Here is a 17330-nt window from a genome sequence, read left to right as displayed (position 1 = left end):
CATCATATGGCCATAGTATGGTTAGCCCACCACCAAAGTACTCCAATTTACAGTGGGTCCTAACACTAAACCCTGCTTAGTGAATCACTAATAAGCTGAAACCAAACATTGAATCTAAACACAAAACCAAGGACATACCTTTATACTGCAGACTGGGACAAACAGAACACACAGGTGGGGCACACCTTATAAAGGAAACAGAGCTGACACAAAGAGCAAGACTGGAGTCAAGGAATGAGAGGTACAGGACAGAGCATAGGGAAATCCAGGAATGGATTACTGCAAAGGAGGCACTATAGCAAGGCCTAGGGAAACTGTAGCAAGGCCTAGGGAAACTGTAGCAAGGCCTAGGGAAACTGTAGCAAGGACTAGGGAAACTGTAGCAAGGACTAGGGAAACTGTAGCAAGGACTAGGGAAACTGTAGCAAGACAGGGAAACTAAAGACATGCAGCTCCACAGCCAGGATGGGGCCTGACAGTTCACAAGAGCAGGGCCCTCTTCTCGTTTTGTACCAGTTTGTCATTGTGTGTGAGTTTAATTAATATTTCTGATTGTAACAGCACTATGGAATCTGCTGGCGCTATATAAATAAATATAATGTAATAATCTAATTTATTTATTTTTACTTATAGTGGAAGTGGTAAGGGGTTTTTTCCATGTAATTTATTTATATATATATATTTTTGTTTAACTGTTCCCAGTGCAGTATGGCTTGAGAAGTCTTTGGGGATCTCTCACACATTTTTTATGCCAGTGATGTCATGCTTTCACCCAAATACTCACTGGCACCATTTTTTGCCAGTGATTTAATTTTTTCCCATTTTTTTGTCATTTTTTTGAAAGGGGGAAACTATTTTTCTCTCTTTCCTCCTCCCTATTGGTTTGTACTGATTATAAAGTGATCAATTACCTAACTTTGTGAATAAGCCACAAATTAAGCTTATATAAACTAGCTTAACAATTAATTAAATTATTGGTGGACACAGACAAATTGAAAATACATTAAACCAAATAACTACCCACAGGGCCGGCCCAAGGCAAAATGCCCCCTGGGGCGAATTTTAAAATGCCGCCCCCCCCTTAATCTACTCTTCCTCTCCCTCCGTCCATGCCGCCCCCCCATTATCTACCCTTACCCCACCCTTGTACTTACCTTTCAGCAGTCCTGCGGCGAGTCTCCCTGTTCGGTCTCGGTGCCGGCTTGTAATGCTGAGCGCCGTAAATGAGTGCCGGCACTCAGCATTACAAGCCGGCACCGAGACCGAACAGGGACACTCGCCGCAGAGGAGAGAGAGAGGGGCGCCGAGCGATTGACCGCTTGGTAAGCGAAAACCACTCGGCGCCCCTTTCTCTGTCTTTCACTTTAAAAAAAAAAGGGGCTTGGGGCAGCAAAGTGCCGCCCCTTCAAAAGTGCCGCCTGGAGCGGTTGCCCCACTCGGCTCCATTGTCGGGCCGGCCATGACTACCCAAGAAGATGACATGGAGCTTGGTACCATATCACATTACAAAATCAAATTACAAATAGTAACTTTGCAATTGATTTCTCTGTTCACATGAGTACTCACCTACTCCTACGCTGCTATTTGGAATGCTGGTTCTCGCAACCAATTCTAATCTTATAAAAGTAAAATTAAGACGGATGCTCTCATGATTTGTGCATAAACTGTGTTTCACATGTATACATATATATTTTTTAATCCGTAAACATTATTAATTGGGAACTAAACTTGAAAATGTAATATTTGGCAAAAGTGACAGATCTGTGTTAAAACAATGGAATATCACAAGCGAACCTTTTTTTTTTTTTATCTCTTGCATTTCCTTTCAACTTCAGCTAAAAGGAATATCAACGCTGTACACATAACGAGTAAGCATTTCAGCGTATAACATGGACAACGACTGCAGCATATGTAACGAAAGAGCCAATCGTGACATGCTGTTTGCGGGTAATTTTACCTCTTATATGTCTGTCTACATTAAATTAATCAGGGAATATAGAATGCACGGGGTGATGAGATAGGTACTCCTACTGTATATGCAACTTTCGCAGTATCTTAGGGTTCCTGATGATCTAAGAGGATGGGATATACCTATTTAAGTCTACAAAAATGTTTAATCATGTTGCATCATTAGATTTTTTTTTAATACAAAAACGTTGAATGTGTATATATCTGCTATGTTACTTGTAATTAGTTACAATTAAATTAGAAATCCTGTAATGAGGCACGGTTAAAGCTTAGACTTATGTTCATACTCCCTTGATAGACGTGCCCCTGAAATAAACTATAGTAGCTCCTGGGTATTATATTACAGATGGTTATGGAAAGAGTCTGTTCCTCTTAGGCGTTTGGTCCAAAGTAATTGATATCATTGTGAGTCAATAAGTTCATTCAGGAAAGGACTTGCCACCCACATTTTGACCTTGTCTCTTTGCTGTGTCATTGGTACTGCAATATTTGTATTCTTTTTTACTTAGCTTTCATTAATTTGTATGTTGCCCCATCACCCTTTTAAATGGTTTTTGTAGCATAGAACTAGTAAGAAAGGTAAGATTCTCAGGATCACAGAGGATCCAGCTGACTGTGCCCTAACGAGACTATATGGAGATGTGAGAGGAGTTATAGTGAGGAATTCACTCACTTCCGAGTTTAGTAGAGGCTAAATGGTGATGGTGAAGTCCTCAGTGAATTCACCAAAGAGTTCAATGGGACTTAACCCGCAAGCGTAACTCAGAGGCAACTGACAATTCAATGAATGGGACTCATTGGTGTCTGAGCATTTGAGGGACAACAGTGGGTTCCCCATACAAGAAAGCCTAAGTTGACACCTGCAATGTTTTATTGAATACTCTACATTGACCTATTTCATCCTATCCACTTGTAGGTATTATGTAACAAAGGCAAGAATAATGCATTTATTATACCCACTTTCTAAAAATTTTTTTTTGCTTTTTATACAAAATATTATGATTTTGAGTCCTTTAGAACACTGTGATACACATTTCCAACCATTCCGAGTGTTTACAAAAAAAAGGGAGCCAATACCAACAATATGTGTAACTTTTTCAGTGCCATAGATTGGTAGTTTTTTTGTTTGGTACAATATTCTTTATCAGGGGCTGCGACAATCAATTTTAGGGCTGACAGAAGGGTTGTTGCTAGGATTGCTAAGGGGGTTGACCTCTTGGGATCAGCCCTGAATAGGAACACTGAGGGTGAAGTATACTCGGTTTCAAGTCTCTGGAGATACCCAACGCTCCCACCTGTCCCTGCAGTAGCAGCATGGCAGCTCACCAGACAGTATGAGCGGCCCACTGGACCCACTGGAAACAAAAGTGAGGGGAGAGAAAGCAGTGTAAGCTGCACTTAAGATGGCATTGGGGAAGAGAAAGTGAGGTGTGGGTGTTTTGGCATGTGTGTTTGCGCGTATAGTGTTAGAGTGTGTGTTAATATATGATATTAGCATGAGTGTATTTGGTGTTAGAGTGTGTAGGTGTTAGTGTGAGTGTGTCACCATACGGTATGAAGATTAACCCAACTAGGGTTAGTGCAGCCTGGGAATGGGGAAATAAGGGGGAAGGAGAGAATGCAAATGTGTGTGGCAGGAGTGTACCTAGAGTATTTGGCACCTGGGGCGGATCCTATATTTGACATCCCCTAGCCCTCACACTTTAAAGGGAAAGGAGACAGGTACACAGAAGTGGTTGGTAGGGGTAAGGTTGTGTTAAGGAGGATAAAAGCATAAAAGGTAAAGACATTTAGATTCCTTGGTTGCTGCTAGAATAATAATGACCAATATATACACAAAACAAAGCTTAGTGGTCATTTTTAGTTTAGAAGCAACCTGAGAATTCGATTGTGTATGACTTTTATGCTTTTTAGGCTGTGTGCCCCCTTTTTGTATATTTTGTTTTGCTGTGCAATTTGTAGGTTCTGACCAAACCTTAGGATTGAGCAGCTCCGTCTGCCACACAGGTGTCTCATTAATGGTGTCCAGAGAAGGCTTTCAATTTTCAATAAAGAATTTGACCTAAGAATTGGACTGAAATTCATCTGCTTATTATATCACTCATTTATTTCTAGATTCAGAACGATCCTACAAGACAAAACGTCCTTTGTGTCTTCTTTATGTTCTCCTGGTACTATCCTACATTCTGATCCTAGCTCTCTTCATAACTGTTTTATATAAGAGTAAGTACTACCAGTTACTGCCTTTAACTTATCTTGAAATATAATGTTTACTGTTGTGGCCATTGGGCCATTGACATCTGACCAGTCTCTGCTGCCCTTAAACCCAACTGCTTCATGGTAGTCTGGTGGTTCAAAATGATGCCAAATCAATATAGCCTTTTGCGAAAGTGTAACCCACCCATAGCCCTCTATGATTTCAAAACATGGGCCTCCCTTGGAAATGTTAGTCTTTTGCGGACTTTAATGTAAACTAACATAGTAAAGTAACATAGACTGGATTTTTCTAATGCTCCCTGTAAGCGGTAGGTTGGGAATTATTCGTGGACCAGATTGGCTAGTGTGCATTTGAGTGTGTTTGCCGCCAAATATCCATTGGGCCATTACACTCCCAGTACATCAGGCTTCCTCCTTGGGTGCATGAAGCTACCTCTCCCTTTCAGTCAATACCAACTTGTACTTTTCCATGTCTTTGAACTCTTCCAATACATTTGTATTAGTAGTAGTATTGCCTGTAAAAATGTTCTGTTCCTTTTTGTTTAGAACATATAATTTTGATATAATACAATGTTTCTGACAACTGCAAATGTGTTTACGTTGGTAACCACTTAGTAACTACTCACATATGTCGACTCTTGGAGTTGCTAGAAAGACTAAGAAACTTACTGATTAACATGACAACATGTTGTGAAGGCAGGTATATAGCCCATACATTAACACGTTAAAAAGGGTATTTAGTCATTATGGAAATTCGGCACCTTCATGAGATGCGTTGAACAAATTTGCTTCTGTCTCAAACAGCCACGAGTGACAGTTCTCAGTCACAAAGCAGCAGTGCTCAGCTCAGAGATCTGACTGATAAAGGTAAGCCAGTGAACCAGTTGCTCCATTCATTCACATTTCTTATCTACTTAAAACTCTGATTTGTTCAAGATGCCCCATAACCGCTTGTTGCATGACTGTAGTTGCAACTTCTATGCAATCTGGAATCAGGTTCACATGTAGAGGGTATCCAGAGACCTCAAACACCTCCCCATGTGCACTGTGCACCAGCGTGGCCATCTTAGAGACGATTTCATTTTTAGCAAGGTTGGTCATTAGAAGCATAGGCCAGCGGCAGGCCGTCTCAATGACAATGCCTATTACATACAAGTGTCCATTTTCCTTCCCACCTGTTCTGCTCATTGTCCAGTCCCTTGTGTATATTCATTTCCAATTTCTTTGTGTATGTCTATTCCATTGTCCACTATGGGGTAATGTTTAGAGACATCAGTAGAGGGACATCATCATGCATTACTGCGTGACTGTATGTGAAATACACCGTTTTGCCGCATGCCAGCAGCCCTGAAAATACTCAACAGTACAGTCTTTTCCAGCCCATGACATTATTCCCAAATGCTAAGGGTGTTTATGATCATATTGCTCACTTATGTTGTGCAAATTGGCACCCTCCATCTATTTGATCTATAATATAAGTGCACATTAGTGCCCACGTTCTCACATGCACATTTGGGCATTCCGAGGACACGGACAAGTATATAGAATGGGGACCTTTCCCATTGCTCTTGAGTAACATAAACACAATAGCATAATTATTATTTGTCTTTTAACAATTTTCCTGGCATCATTGAGGGTGAAGTGGAAAATAAAACCACAATCCTGTGTCCACTGATTTTTTTTGTTTTGTTCTTTCAGTTTTGGCTGAAGCCAACAGCACCAGGAATGCAGAAGTAAAATTAAAGGAGAATAAATTCAACATAGATGTTCTAAAAAATGAAGGTTAGAATTTACTTTAATTTACTTTATTTAAATTAAATTTCACAATTCCATAAAATAAATAATAGTATGCAACGGCGTGTACAATTACAATAAACAGGAGTCCAGGTACTATTGTAATAATAATAAAAAAGAACAAAAATGAAGTAAAATTGATTTCTTTATTTCAAAAGTAATAAGATTCTTTCTCTCAAATTAATTTAAAATAAGCAATAAATATGATTAAGCAATCAGTTTCATATTAACTTCCTGCTTTTGTTATTACTCCTATTTAAGCTATCGCTCACCAAAAAATAACAAAACATATAGAAACATCTGAGAGGACAATCAAGTACATCTTACCTGCATTTCACATACTGTTGCAAATGACATACAGTATTTGCTTGATTAGAAGACCAGGTTTTTTCCTGAAAAAAATGACCTTGTCTTATAATTCAGGTGTTGTGTTTTATTCAGGCCTCAGTTCTGTGGCACTGCCCAGTAATTGCTGTGTTATCACCAGGTTTGGCGGGAACACAGCATTCCTGTAAGACTCAGGAAGGAAGCTATGAAGGGACAAAATGGCCTCCAAACCACCCAATGACTGTAACAACCGGTCACAGAGATGGGCGGTAAAAAAAAAGACAGGCCAATGAAGCTTAAACCGGGTGAGGGCGTTCCAGGATGCCTCTGAATTTAGGCAATCCTGGAACGCTGCAATTTTTGATACTGCTTGTGGGGGGTGGATGAGGTGGTTTGATTCTGGTTGCCTCAAGAGTTATGCAAACCAGGATCAACCATTATTGTTTTACTTTATTCATGTGTTCACAGTGAAGTTCAATCACATAATCGCACGCAATGAATGACGATTCAGTGTTCTGTGAATACTGAGTTGTTAAAATCATTCCTTGCTCTTACTAACACCCTATGATCGTGTGCCAGAGAGGGGAAAGATACTCTCAAAATAAATGAATAAGAAAATAACGTATGGTAATAAAAGCAATAAAGCCAAAAAACAGTGCTTTATATTCCGCCCCCAATAGGATTGTCTTATATTTAGGAGGTCATCTTATAATCAGGGTCAACAAGTTGAGCAAATACAGTAATTGTCCATGACTGTCACCTCAATCATTGTTCAGACCACCAGCTTGTCAAAATTTAACATATACATCAAATATAATACGGGTTAGCCAACCATGCCATGATGGCGCTATATAAAACAATAAATAATAATAATAATGCCATGGCACCAAGACACTTTATCACAGGAGTAAACCTGGGATTGCCCCATTTTACTTCTTTTTCTGTTTCAGTTCAACTGATTGGGAGCAAAAGTGAAAAATCCAACATGGACTTCGAGAAATTAGCAATTCAAGGTATAAATAATTGATGAAATGTTATTAACGGTTATGTAATAAACAAGCCCGTTTTGTTGCAAATGTTATCACCAAAAGAAGTGTTGCAGGCGTGAACATTAAAGTTATGTTACATTTAAATTCATGTAGGATTTATATTCTGTGACATTACTGTTTTCTAAAATAATTAGCAGCAAAAGCGAAAAAAACTCAAATAATAACTTTCAATTTAATGTTCAAATCGGATTCTTCAATCAAGGGCTGACTCAAGTACACAAACAATATGCTTGTATTAAATGTTGTGTTTTACATTCACAGGACTCCTACTATTCATGCTTATACTTGTGCTGCATATTAATGTGCTGGATTATGGACAATAAATACGTTATCGTTACACATGTGTAATATGGGGTTATATGATATTGTGAACCTAATGTTTGTATATATTTTTTTCAATGTATCACTGTGATTCATGTTCATAATTGGATTAAAAATCATAAAAAAACATAATATAGCAGTCTAGGTTGCAGACTAGGTTGGTCACACATTTATTTTATTGTATGTATGAAAGATATAAGGATAACATAAGGATTTGTTGACAAATTGAATATTTTCTCTTACAGTGGCTGACATTAGGGCACAGCTACGTGACCTGGAAATATCATCCAAAAGTAAGATATTGATTGCAATGTATAGTGCATAAGAGATGCATTGGGGCATTATCAGTAGCTCTGGTAAATGTTGCATCAGTTTTTGTACATAGTACAGCCACTTATGTCCGAACCCTTCTTACAAAGCATTAGCACTTCCATATCCCATGAAAAAAAAAATTTTTTTCCCCTTGAGCATATAATCCAGCGATGTATACAGTAATGCTAATGAAGCTCATTCCTCTATAGACTTCCATTTGTTAGTGTGTCCGACTGGGTGGTTATGATTGAGCCATTCTATTGTTCACCACAAGCAGTATGATATGGATTCCGGGGTGGTTGTCTATCAAAAGTAAGATAGAACACATTCAAACACATTTACAAAGTTATTTCTTATCTGATACTAGTAATAAAAATGTTGGGAATTTCCATTTCAGTTCATACTGCTCACAAATGTTCTTTTATTATGCACCAACTATGTGTTCTGTTTCAGATATCTCTTGTAAAGTCGATTGGGAATTCTACAGGGACAGCTGCTATTTCTTCTCCACATCAAAGCATGATTGGTCAGATGCTAGGTCTATGTGTAAAGACAAAGGGGCTGACTTGGTTGTAATTAACAGTAGAAGTGAGCAGGTAAGAGATTCACAGTTTAGATATCCAACTGTCTCTAACATAAGTTAAAACAGATACAACATTATGGGGTTATATATAAAAAGTAATCTTGATGCATACCTTGAAAAGTGGTCTGAACACCAAAGCAACCAAAGGAATTGGATCAATTGTTATACAAAAACCCTATTGGAATTATAACATGTCCTTCTTTCACAATACCAAACACCTTTCTTCCTTAAGTTACCTCAAGTTACAACGTTTATTGTTTGATATTAACTTTGTCTAGCTGCAGTGTTGAGGACGGATTGAAGTGTTGAAAGGCGTTGGAGGGGGGAGACCAGTTGGTAGGGAGTAGCAATAATCCAGATGGGATATCGCAAAAGAGTGAATTAGTATTTTGTGGACAGTTGAAGTTGTGGACAGAATGTATGCGAGAATAACCATAAGCTCAGTCTTTGAGATGTTAAGCTTCATGCAATGCGACGCTGTCCATGATGCAATTCCACAAAGACAGTATGTGAGCTGACCAAGTGAAGAGGTATAGATGGAGAAGGTATTTATTATTCGAGAAAGGAGCCCAGGCTTTAGGTGAACCAAGGCTTTAGGGTCTTTTAGCAATAGCATTGGTTTCACCAGCGATTATAGACCATAATAACTGTTTATTTTTCCCTTTATATTTGCAGAAATTCATCAATAGCATTATTGCCGACAGTAGTGAAAAAAGATTTTGGATAGGCCTACATGATAGATCTACGGAAGATGATTGGGAATGGGTGGATGGAACAGTCTACCAATCGTCATACAAGTAAGTTATGAGTTTATGAGAAATAATATCCTTTTAAATTCAGTGTTAGGTGTTCAATGCCTCTGCTATGTTCGCTCTAATAGAATAAAGTTTACACATTTCACTGTTCAAGATTCATTGGGCAAAGGGCCGGATTGACAATAACGACGTGGCATTTGTCCGGTGAGCCAGATGGGTGGCTTTGGTTTAGAACTAGGTACAAACTGCCCCAGTTCTGGCTTGGCTCATCAGTTCCTCAGCTGGCCCATCCACTTCAATTCCTCTTGTTATCTCTTCCAGGTTAGCGCACTAAGATCAAGACCATTTCCAGCCACACTGAGACTGTAACTTAGATGGTGGAGTATCAGGGCCAGTAGAGGAGGGTGGAAGGATGGCAGGATGTAATAGTTAGGCTCATTGAAACTCTACGTCTGGTGTCAGCTGCAATCCCATTGGTTCACTCCCAACTATAGAAGGTCCCATAGCGGTGCATGTCCTGTACATTGACACTAATGGACAAATGCATTGTAGGGCCTTTTGACTGGGCTCACCAGTAACTTTTTCAGCCATCTATTTCTCAGTTCTATGGCTTTTCTTTTCTTATAGGAACTGGGGCCCAGGGGAACCAAATGATGCAGAATACAATGAAGATTGTGCTCATGTCCAGGAAATAGGATCTTGGAATGATATGAATTGTGACTACAGCCAATTTAATGCCATTTGTGAGCAAAAACTCTCAGCTTGAAGAAACGTGTGAAAGCTAGATGTAAAATGTGTTGGTAAGGCTATCACAACCATGCATAGTTATGGCATACTTAGAAATATGGTTCTGTAGGCATCTAACCTGTCTTATGGAAAATCTACACTGGTCCACCTTTATGCAGAGCTGTAACTACTAGGGCTCTTGTTGCAGAACCATAATCAGAAGTCTCACCCTAACATCACATCTTCTGCCTTGCCCTTTCATGCCTATGTTCTACTAATGACCATGCATCCTACATCAGTATTTTTTGCTCTTTGTGGAGCCTTGATTATGAGTTTGGGGCTGTATATTTCCACTCTATGTTTAAACTGAAGAACAATTCAAATTCTGTTTTTTGACTTTTTTTGAAATTACTTCTGAAATCACAATCCTTTACAAGTCATCTTATTTGAATGCTTCATTCAGTCCCCAGTTATCTGATTTCTTTCTCAAAAATAACCCGCACATTTCATTTTTTTATGTATCAATCACCTACAGTTCTATGGCTTGAGGAGAAAACTATTATTATAATATTATAACAACAAGCATATTGCATTACGACAAAAAAACCCAACAAATTACACAGTTGCATATAAGTCGTTAGTGACTATGACATATGTAGTTATTACAATCAATACAGTACTTTATTTGTTTATGCAGGAGCGATTAAATGGCCCTTATCGTTCATGGAATCTAAAGTAAATTAATGAAGCTCTTAATGTTTGTTGATTATATTGTCGGATTAGATTATGTGGGCTATACTTACATGTATGAATGCGATTCTGAATTTCTTTATCTATTTCTTGCATGTGTAATACTATTCGTTATTTTAATTCTGAATAAAAATGCCAAATAAAAAAAACTACAATTCAATACTAAGATAGTAGTTCCTGTATTTGTTTGCATCTGGAACTGTGAAGGGCTGACTTGCAGCATTTGGTAAGATGGCTAGATTTTAATGGCCACACCGGGGCAGCTACCGACCTCATACTATATGTTCTGCATATATACACTGATTCCCTCCATTACCTGTATACTATATAAACTTTAATATGTTATATTACAGGAATGGGTAGTATCAATGGTAGCCGTGGGACAAAAAAAAACTAGCCAAGCCCAGGCTTAGCGTGACTGCTATCGGCCTAAACACAATCTGGACATGTATTTGGAGCCAACAAAAAGAGGGGGAGACATTTTAGTTGATGACAATCGCCCGACCCAGGCTGTCATCTTTTGCTATTGTTTAGCACTGTGCCTATTGTTTTATCAGAATTATTCTACAATGTATTGATTTATATAGCACCATCATATTCCACAGCACTGTACACTGAGTAAACAGGACATAACAAGTAGCACATAACATGACAATCTGGACGAGGGCTCTGCTCGAACAAACGTATTCTTGTTGGTGACGGATACAAAATATAGGTGAATTAACTTAATAGTATGGCAAGAGTTCTCAGGTGGTCCAGTCACTGTTCCTTTGTAGTGACTAGCCAAGGTGTCTTCTTCCGATAAGCACAAGCAAATTTGGGCAGAAGGTCTGGAAGAAAGCTGCAGACACATCTGAAGTTTGACAGTCACATCAATGTTAGAAAATGTCCATGTTGGCAGCTCGGATGCCTGAGATAAGATCTGAGCTAGATTTTCCATTAGGTAGACTTTGAATGGGAAAATAATTTTCACAACTGGGAATTCCTTTTTATCCTGGGGAGGGAGCAGTGTTTAGCCATGACCAGTCCTCAGGCCTCTCTCAGCCGACTTAAGGCAGTCTGAGGCTAGTGCTGCCCCTGTGCGCAATTATCACTCACCCCATGTTTGACTTAACCCTGCCTTCACGAAAAGCCACCGCCGTAGAAGAGGGAGAGATCCAGGCATGCCCATATATTCAGGAGCAGAACAGAAGGTTTTTACACTTCCTTATGCCTAGGTCCCTCCAGCAAAATGTCTTAAATGCAAATACAGATTTACAGCACTCCACTCAGGCAATGTCAAGATGGCCTGGGGCAGCCTAGCTTACCGCAAAAAAAAAAAAAAAAAAAAAAAGTGAACTCATATTAACTGTGTAAATATATATGTTATTCTATGGGGATCAACCATAACCATTATTGGTTATAGCCACCTAATGCCGATTTTGGGGACGCATCTTCCCTCAGCTGCCATCACACCTCTCCAATGCCACCTCCGCTTTGTGATAGGCTTTTAATCACCTAATGGCAGCACCAATTACCTTTATAATCAGAGGGTGTCAAGTGCATACTAAGGGTATATTGTATGTAGCAATATTATTATTATTATCTTTTATTTACATAATCGCAACAATTAAGGCAGGGCTTCTTACAATACATAAATTCAAGGGGTCTGACAAGACTAGAATTGGCTGACTAAGACAAACCGATACATTCGGTGGAGAGACTAGGCTTGCAAGCTTACAATCTTAAGGGAAAACATAAGGACTGTATTATTGCTAATTTTGTTTGTTTGTGTTAGTTGGTTTTACATCGTTTTACTTATTTGTTAAGAACTAAATAACATGTATAGGTCTGCATTGTATTTAACGTTAGCTTTGTAATATTTTTCACTAAAAAAAAGCAAACAAATCACTATATCCTATAAGCTGTCCTTTCGTGTACAGCCACAAGATGGCAGTCAAACACTTTATGCTACCAACTGGAATTGTATTCCATATTTTAATATATTTTGACTCACAGAAACAACAGGTGAGGAGGGCCCTGCATATATATATATAAATATACATACAGTTATGGTCAACATTATTGGAATATTTTGTATAGACCTTTTTAATAACATGTAATGATTTCACTGGAGAAACGGAAAATTTGACATATGACCTGGATAGAATTAAAGGCTAAGAGTTCTACTTTGGTTTCATCTGTCCAAAGAACAAAGAACATTTTCCCAGAATGATTGTGGTTTCACTAGGTAGGATTTAGCAAAAATCACATCATGTCTTGTTAAATTTTGCTTTCAACAGGGGATTCCTCTTTGGCATTCCTGGGAATTCTCTGGGTTTCTCCTGGAGACTCCAGGTGGAACTCCACTTCTCTGGGTCTCCAAGAAGAAACCCCGGCTCTTGCATTTATATAGTGACAATAAGCTATGCAGCACTTCTTACAGCACATGCATTCAAACAGTATGACAAAAATCGAACTGACAAAGATAAACTGATACATAAGGTAAAGAGCAGAGAGGGTTAGCACCTTCTGGCCCGGTGGGCAGGTATAGCCAAGTGCCCCCATGGGACTCTTGTAACTCACATACACAGTGGCACATATATTTACATATGCACTAACACATATACTTACACACACCTATACACACTGACAGTCCCTCTCACACATACTTACACGCTCATTCTAACACACACTTAAACACACTCTGTCTAGCACACCTACACATTCACACACACACACACACACACACACAAACACTTACTATAACGCATTCATGCACACACACAGAAACACTTAGACATACACAGTCATGCTAATACACATACAAAATTCATGCTAACAGACACACTTACACATACAAATTAATGCTAACATTAATTTATGTCAACATATGTACTTTTTCATGCTAACGCACACTTACATATACACATTCATGCCTACACACACTTACACATTCATGTGTTCACATTCAACACAATAACACATTCATGCACATACACAAACACACATACACAATCACGTGAAAACATTCACACATTCATGCAAACATACAAATACAGAAACATTCATGCTAACACACAAACACACATACACATTCATGCTAACACACAAGTATACATACACAGTCATGCTTACATGCACCTCCACTCTAACATACATACATACTCATTCACTCACTCCATAACCCATCCCTCATTCCCTCCCACTCCTTTACCTCTTTACCTTGTTAGCCCTTTCTGAACAATTTTGGAGGAGGGGATGGCTGAGGGTGCTGCCCTAAGTCCGACCTAGGACCTTGCAATCATGGCCATTCAGGGAGGCCTCCGCAAGGACACTTATGCTAAGGGGCTATCCAGATATACATAATGCCCACAGTGCAATGTGGAGGAGGAAACATCCCTTCACTTGTTCTGGCAGTGTCTGTTTGCACAAGCTTTGTTAGCAGCCCTTGAGGTTGAACTCAAAGACTCTGCTGAGAGAAAGTACCTGTACACACATGGATGGTGCCATTGATGACTCTTGGTGCCTAATGTGCTGTGCAAAGGACAGTTTATGGTTTGTGATAAACCACCTGGTGTTGAGGAGGGAGCAGGCTTCAGTCCAAGGGACTATTCTCTTATGGACAGAGTGACTAGTCCCACTTCTGGCCAATTCATCTCCTCAATCCCATTTCCCCAGGTCTGTTTCCAATGTGTTAAACCATATGTGCCATGCCTGGAAATGAAATTGTTATGACTGCAGTCACTGTAAAATGAAGTTGGTAAGGCATGTGAATAGCTCTGCAGTACTTATACAGTATGCCTGATGTTTCTGTTGCAGTACATTTGGTATTTTTCGGTTATTGCGTATCTGTTTATCCGAACAAACACATTCCGTATACAAAACCTGTAATCAATATATTACAAAATAGTAAAATGATCCATCAAGTTCAAATTTTCTGTTGATCCAGAAGAAGTAAAAAAGCTTCAATATTAATGTAGATGTTCTTAAAAAGGGGGGAAATTCCATCTTGACATTGGACCAACAAACTACAACTAATCATGTCCTTATTACCATGCATATATATATCAAAAGCTTTCGCAAATCCCAAATCAAACGTACTGAAAGACCCTGATTTATATTTTTGCTCAATTCTTCATATAACGCAATTAACCCCTTAAGGACAATGGGCGGTCCCTAAACCCATTGAAAACAATGCATTTTGTCATTAAGGGGTTAAGTTAGCTTGACCTTCATAAAATAATGTTGACTCTTGCTTAAGATGTTATTGGGTGAAATGTATTCCTGAATATTATCTCTTAACAAGCTTTAAAATAATTTCCCCTACCACACACGTCAGACTCACAGGTCTGTAATTACCCGGCTCAGATTTTGATCCCTTTTTTTTAATATTGATTTAGCAATGGTCTGGCTATTTTTCTTTCTGAATTTCCGTATACGTCCCCAAGAATATATGTATATCATCCGGCACCTGGGCTTTTTCTATTTTGATTTTTTCGAGCAGTTTGCTGTAAGAATTTTGAAACCTAAAATTGCAAACCTGCATTGGTATACAAAGTCAAAATTTTTTTTTAAATGTTTTCCTTCTCCCGATCTTCACTAACCAACTTCTATAACCTTTTGTTGTCATTTACGCATTATCTACTTTTGGCATTTGATGGTCCTTTTGCAATTTTTGTTAGCATCTTTGTATTTTATAACGGATGCTGCTTACCTCTTTAATTGTTTTCAAATCACTATTATCACTATTATCATTATACCCTAGTAAAACAATTTAGCATTTTGCCAATTTACCTGAGCGGATTCTCACAGAAAATGTGTTATATATGCAGTGATAAAACATAAATGGAAAATCATAACTTTGAAATATATATATATATATATATATATATATATATATATATATAAAATGTAAAATACAGTATACAAAATGTATATATATATATATATATATTGTAAAATACAGTATACATAATATATATATATATATATATATATATATATATATATATAATGTAAAATACAGTATACATAAAATACATGCTAATGTTTGTAATGTGTGGATTGGTTTAAATTCCTGGGGGGGGATTCGATCACATTGATTACATGTTTACAATTACAATATAATTTAATTTTTTTTTATTTTTTTCATTACATTATCCATTCAAAATATCTGGCTACATTATGCTAAAAAACAGAAAGCATGTATATGAAATCACCCTTGACCCACGTAGGAGGCATGAAATGTGATCAAGCTGTAGTACACAAACTTGCCCAATTTGTTGTTTTTTTTTTCACAAAAGATCACCAAAAGTTTCCGTGTATTTCATTATTTTATTTACTTTTTACAATTCAATTACCGTTGTTGATCTAACAATAAAACATTTTTCGGAAGAAAATGATCCAAACCTCCCCCTACATTTTATGTTTTCTTTCTTCGTTGTATAAACATTTTAATGTGTGGCACACAGTTTCATAGACACAAATACCTTTTTTTTCCCTGAAAGTTTTAAACCAGTTTACCACCGTCATAAGATATTGGGAAGGAATTCCAGGTTCTGCATATTTGTAGAATAAAGTGATAAAAAAATTCAATTTTTATTATTATTATTATTATTATTATTATTATTATTATGCAATGTTAGAATATACATTAAAAACATTCTATTAACTCATTGTTGTATTATATGCCAGCGTTAGCGTTACCTGTATACAGTCTAGGTATCATAACCCATACAAAGCTCACACAGTGCATGTGGGGTACGTGGCTTTCACTTCCAACCAGGAGAAGATTTGTCCTCCTCTCCTTTTCTACCCCTCCCTCCTCTCTTTCTCTCAGTTTACCAGAAGACACTGTCAGATGATGGATGCTGCAACTTCTTATGATGAACTGGGGAGGAATTGAGAGCTTTTTTTTTTTTTTGGAGGAAGGAATGCTAAAGGCGAAAAGAGTTCCAGAGGAGTTAAGTGGCCTTTCCTCGTCATATTCCGGAGGTTGCCAGGCAAAAGTCCCAGGTAAATACAAAAAAGGCATCAATCCACGGATGTCACCTACGACGGTAGCAGCAAACCTTCTTGTTTCGGATTCGATCCAGTATTCTCTATTCAAATATTAGCATGCAGTCTTGTGCGATTATGTGCTAAACCTTATAATGAGTCATTTTTTCTATAGAAATTTGAAATTGAAAATGTGGATCATTAATATTATTATATAATTATTCTATGTGTTATCGTTCGTTATCAGCGCATATAGTAGACTCTCCGCAAGTTAAAAGAAGCTCTGAACAAGTTGCTGGAGTGGGGAAAACGCACAGTTCTAAATGTCGAATTCATATTTCTATTAATGATATATTGCCGATCCCTTTTTATAGAGCTGGTTCTTGCGTGAGTTGCGCGGTTGGTCAGGGGTGCCATTTAAACTGTGTTTTTATTGAACTCATGCGAAACCGGATGATCATATAATTCCCCCAAGGCCAAACATATTTTATTCTAGATTTGATCACAAATCTAGAATAAGTAGTCAGTCCATGTAAGATCTAGATGTGG

At 38.0% G+C, this 17330-nt stretch overlaps 1 protein-coding gene across 1 annotated transcript; it reads left to right on the top strand.

Annotated features, from left to right (window-relative positions):
* The first annotated feature begins 1868 nt into the window (after positions 1–1868).
* Positions 1869–10968, top strand: LOC128491179 (asialoglycoprotein receptor 1-like). The gene is made up of 9 exons (XM_053463405.1): positions 1869–1947; positions 4084–4191; positions 4990–5052; positions 5884–5967; positions 7257–7319; positions 7922–7969; positions 8442–8584; positions 9247–9368; positions 9954–10968. Exons 1-9 carry the CDS (start codon positions 1890–1892, stop codon positions 10090–10092), a joined length of 828 nt encoding a protein of 275 aa, XP_053319380.1. The 5' UTR covers positions 1869–1889; the 3' UTR covers positions 10093–10968.
* Positions 10969–17330: the final 6362 nt, after the last annotated feature.

This window comes from Spea bombifrons, chromosome 4, assembly GCF_027358695.1.
Source record: "Spea bombifrons isolate aSpeBom1 chromosome 4, aSpeBom1.2.pri, whole genome shotgun sequence".
In the NCBI taxonomy this organism is placed as follows: domain Eukaryota; kingdom Metazoa; phylum Chordata; class Amphibia; order Anura; family Pelobatidae; genus Spea; species Spea bombifrons.
The sequence above is the reverse complement of the archived record's forward strand: the minus strand, read 5'-3'. Positions and strand labels throughout refer to the sequence as shown.

Coding starts and splice junctions, on each gene's coding strand:
- LOC128491179 (XM_053463405.1), top strand. CDS start 1,890: ATGGACAACGACTGCAGCATATGTAACGAAAGAGCCAATCGTGACATG. Junction 1,948..4,083: donor TCGTGACATGCTGTTTGCGG/GTAATTTTACCT, acceptor ATTTATTTCTAG/ATTCAGAACGATCCTACAAG. Junction 5,053..5,883: donor CAGAGATCTGACTGATAAAG/GTAAGCCAGTGA, acceptor TTGTTCTTTCAG/TTTTGGCTGAAGCCAACAGC.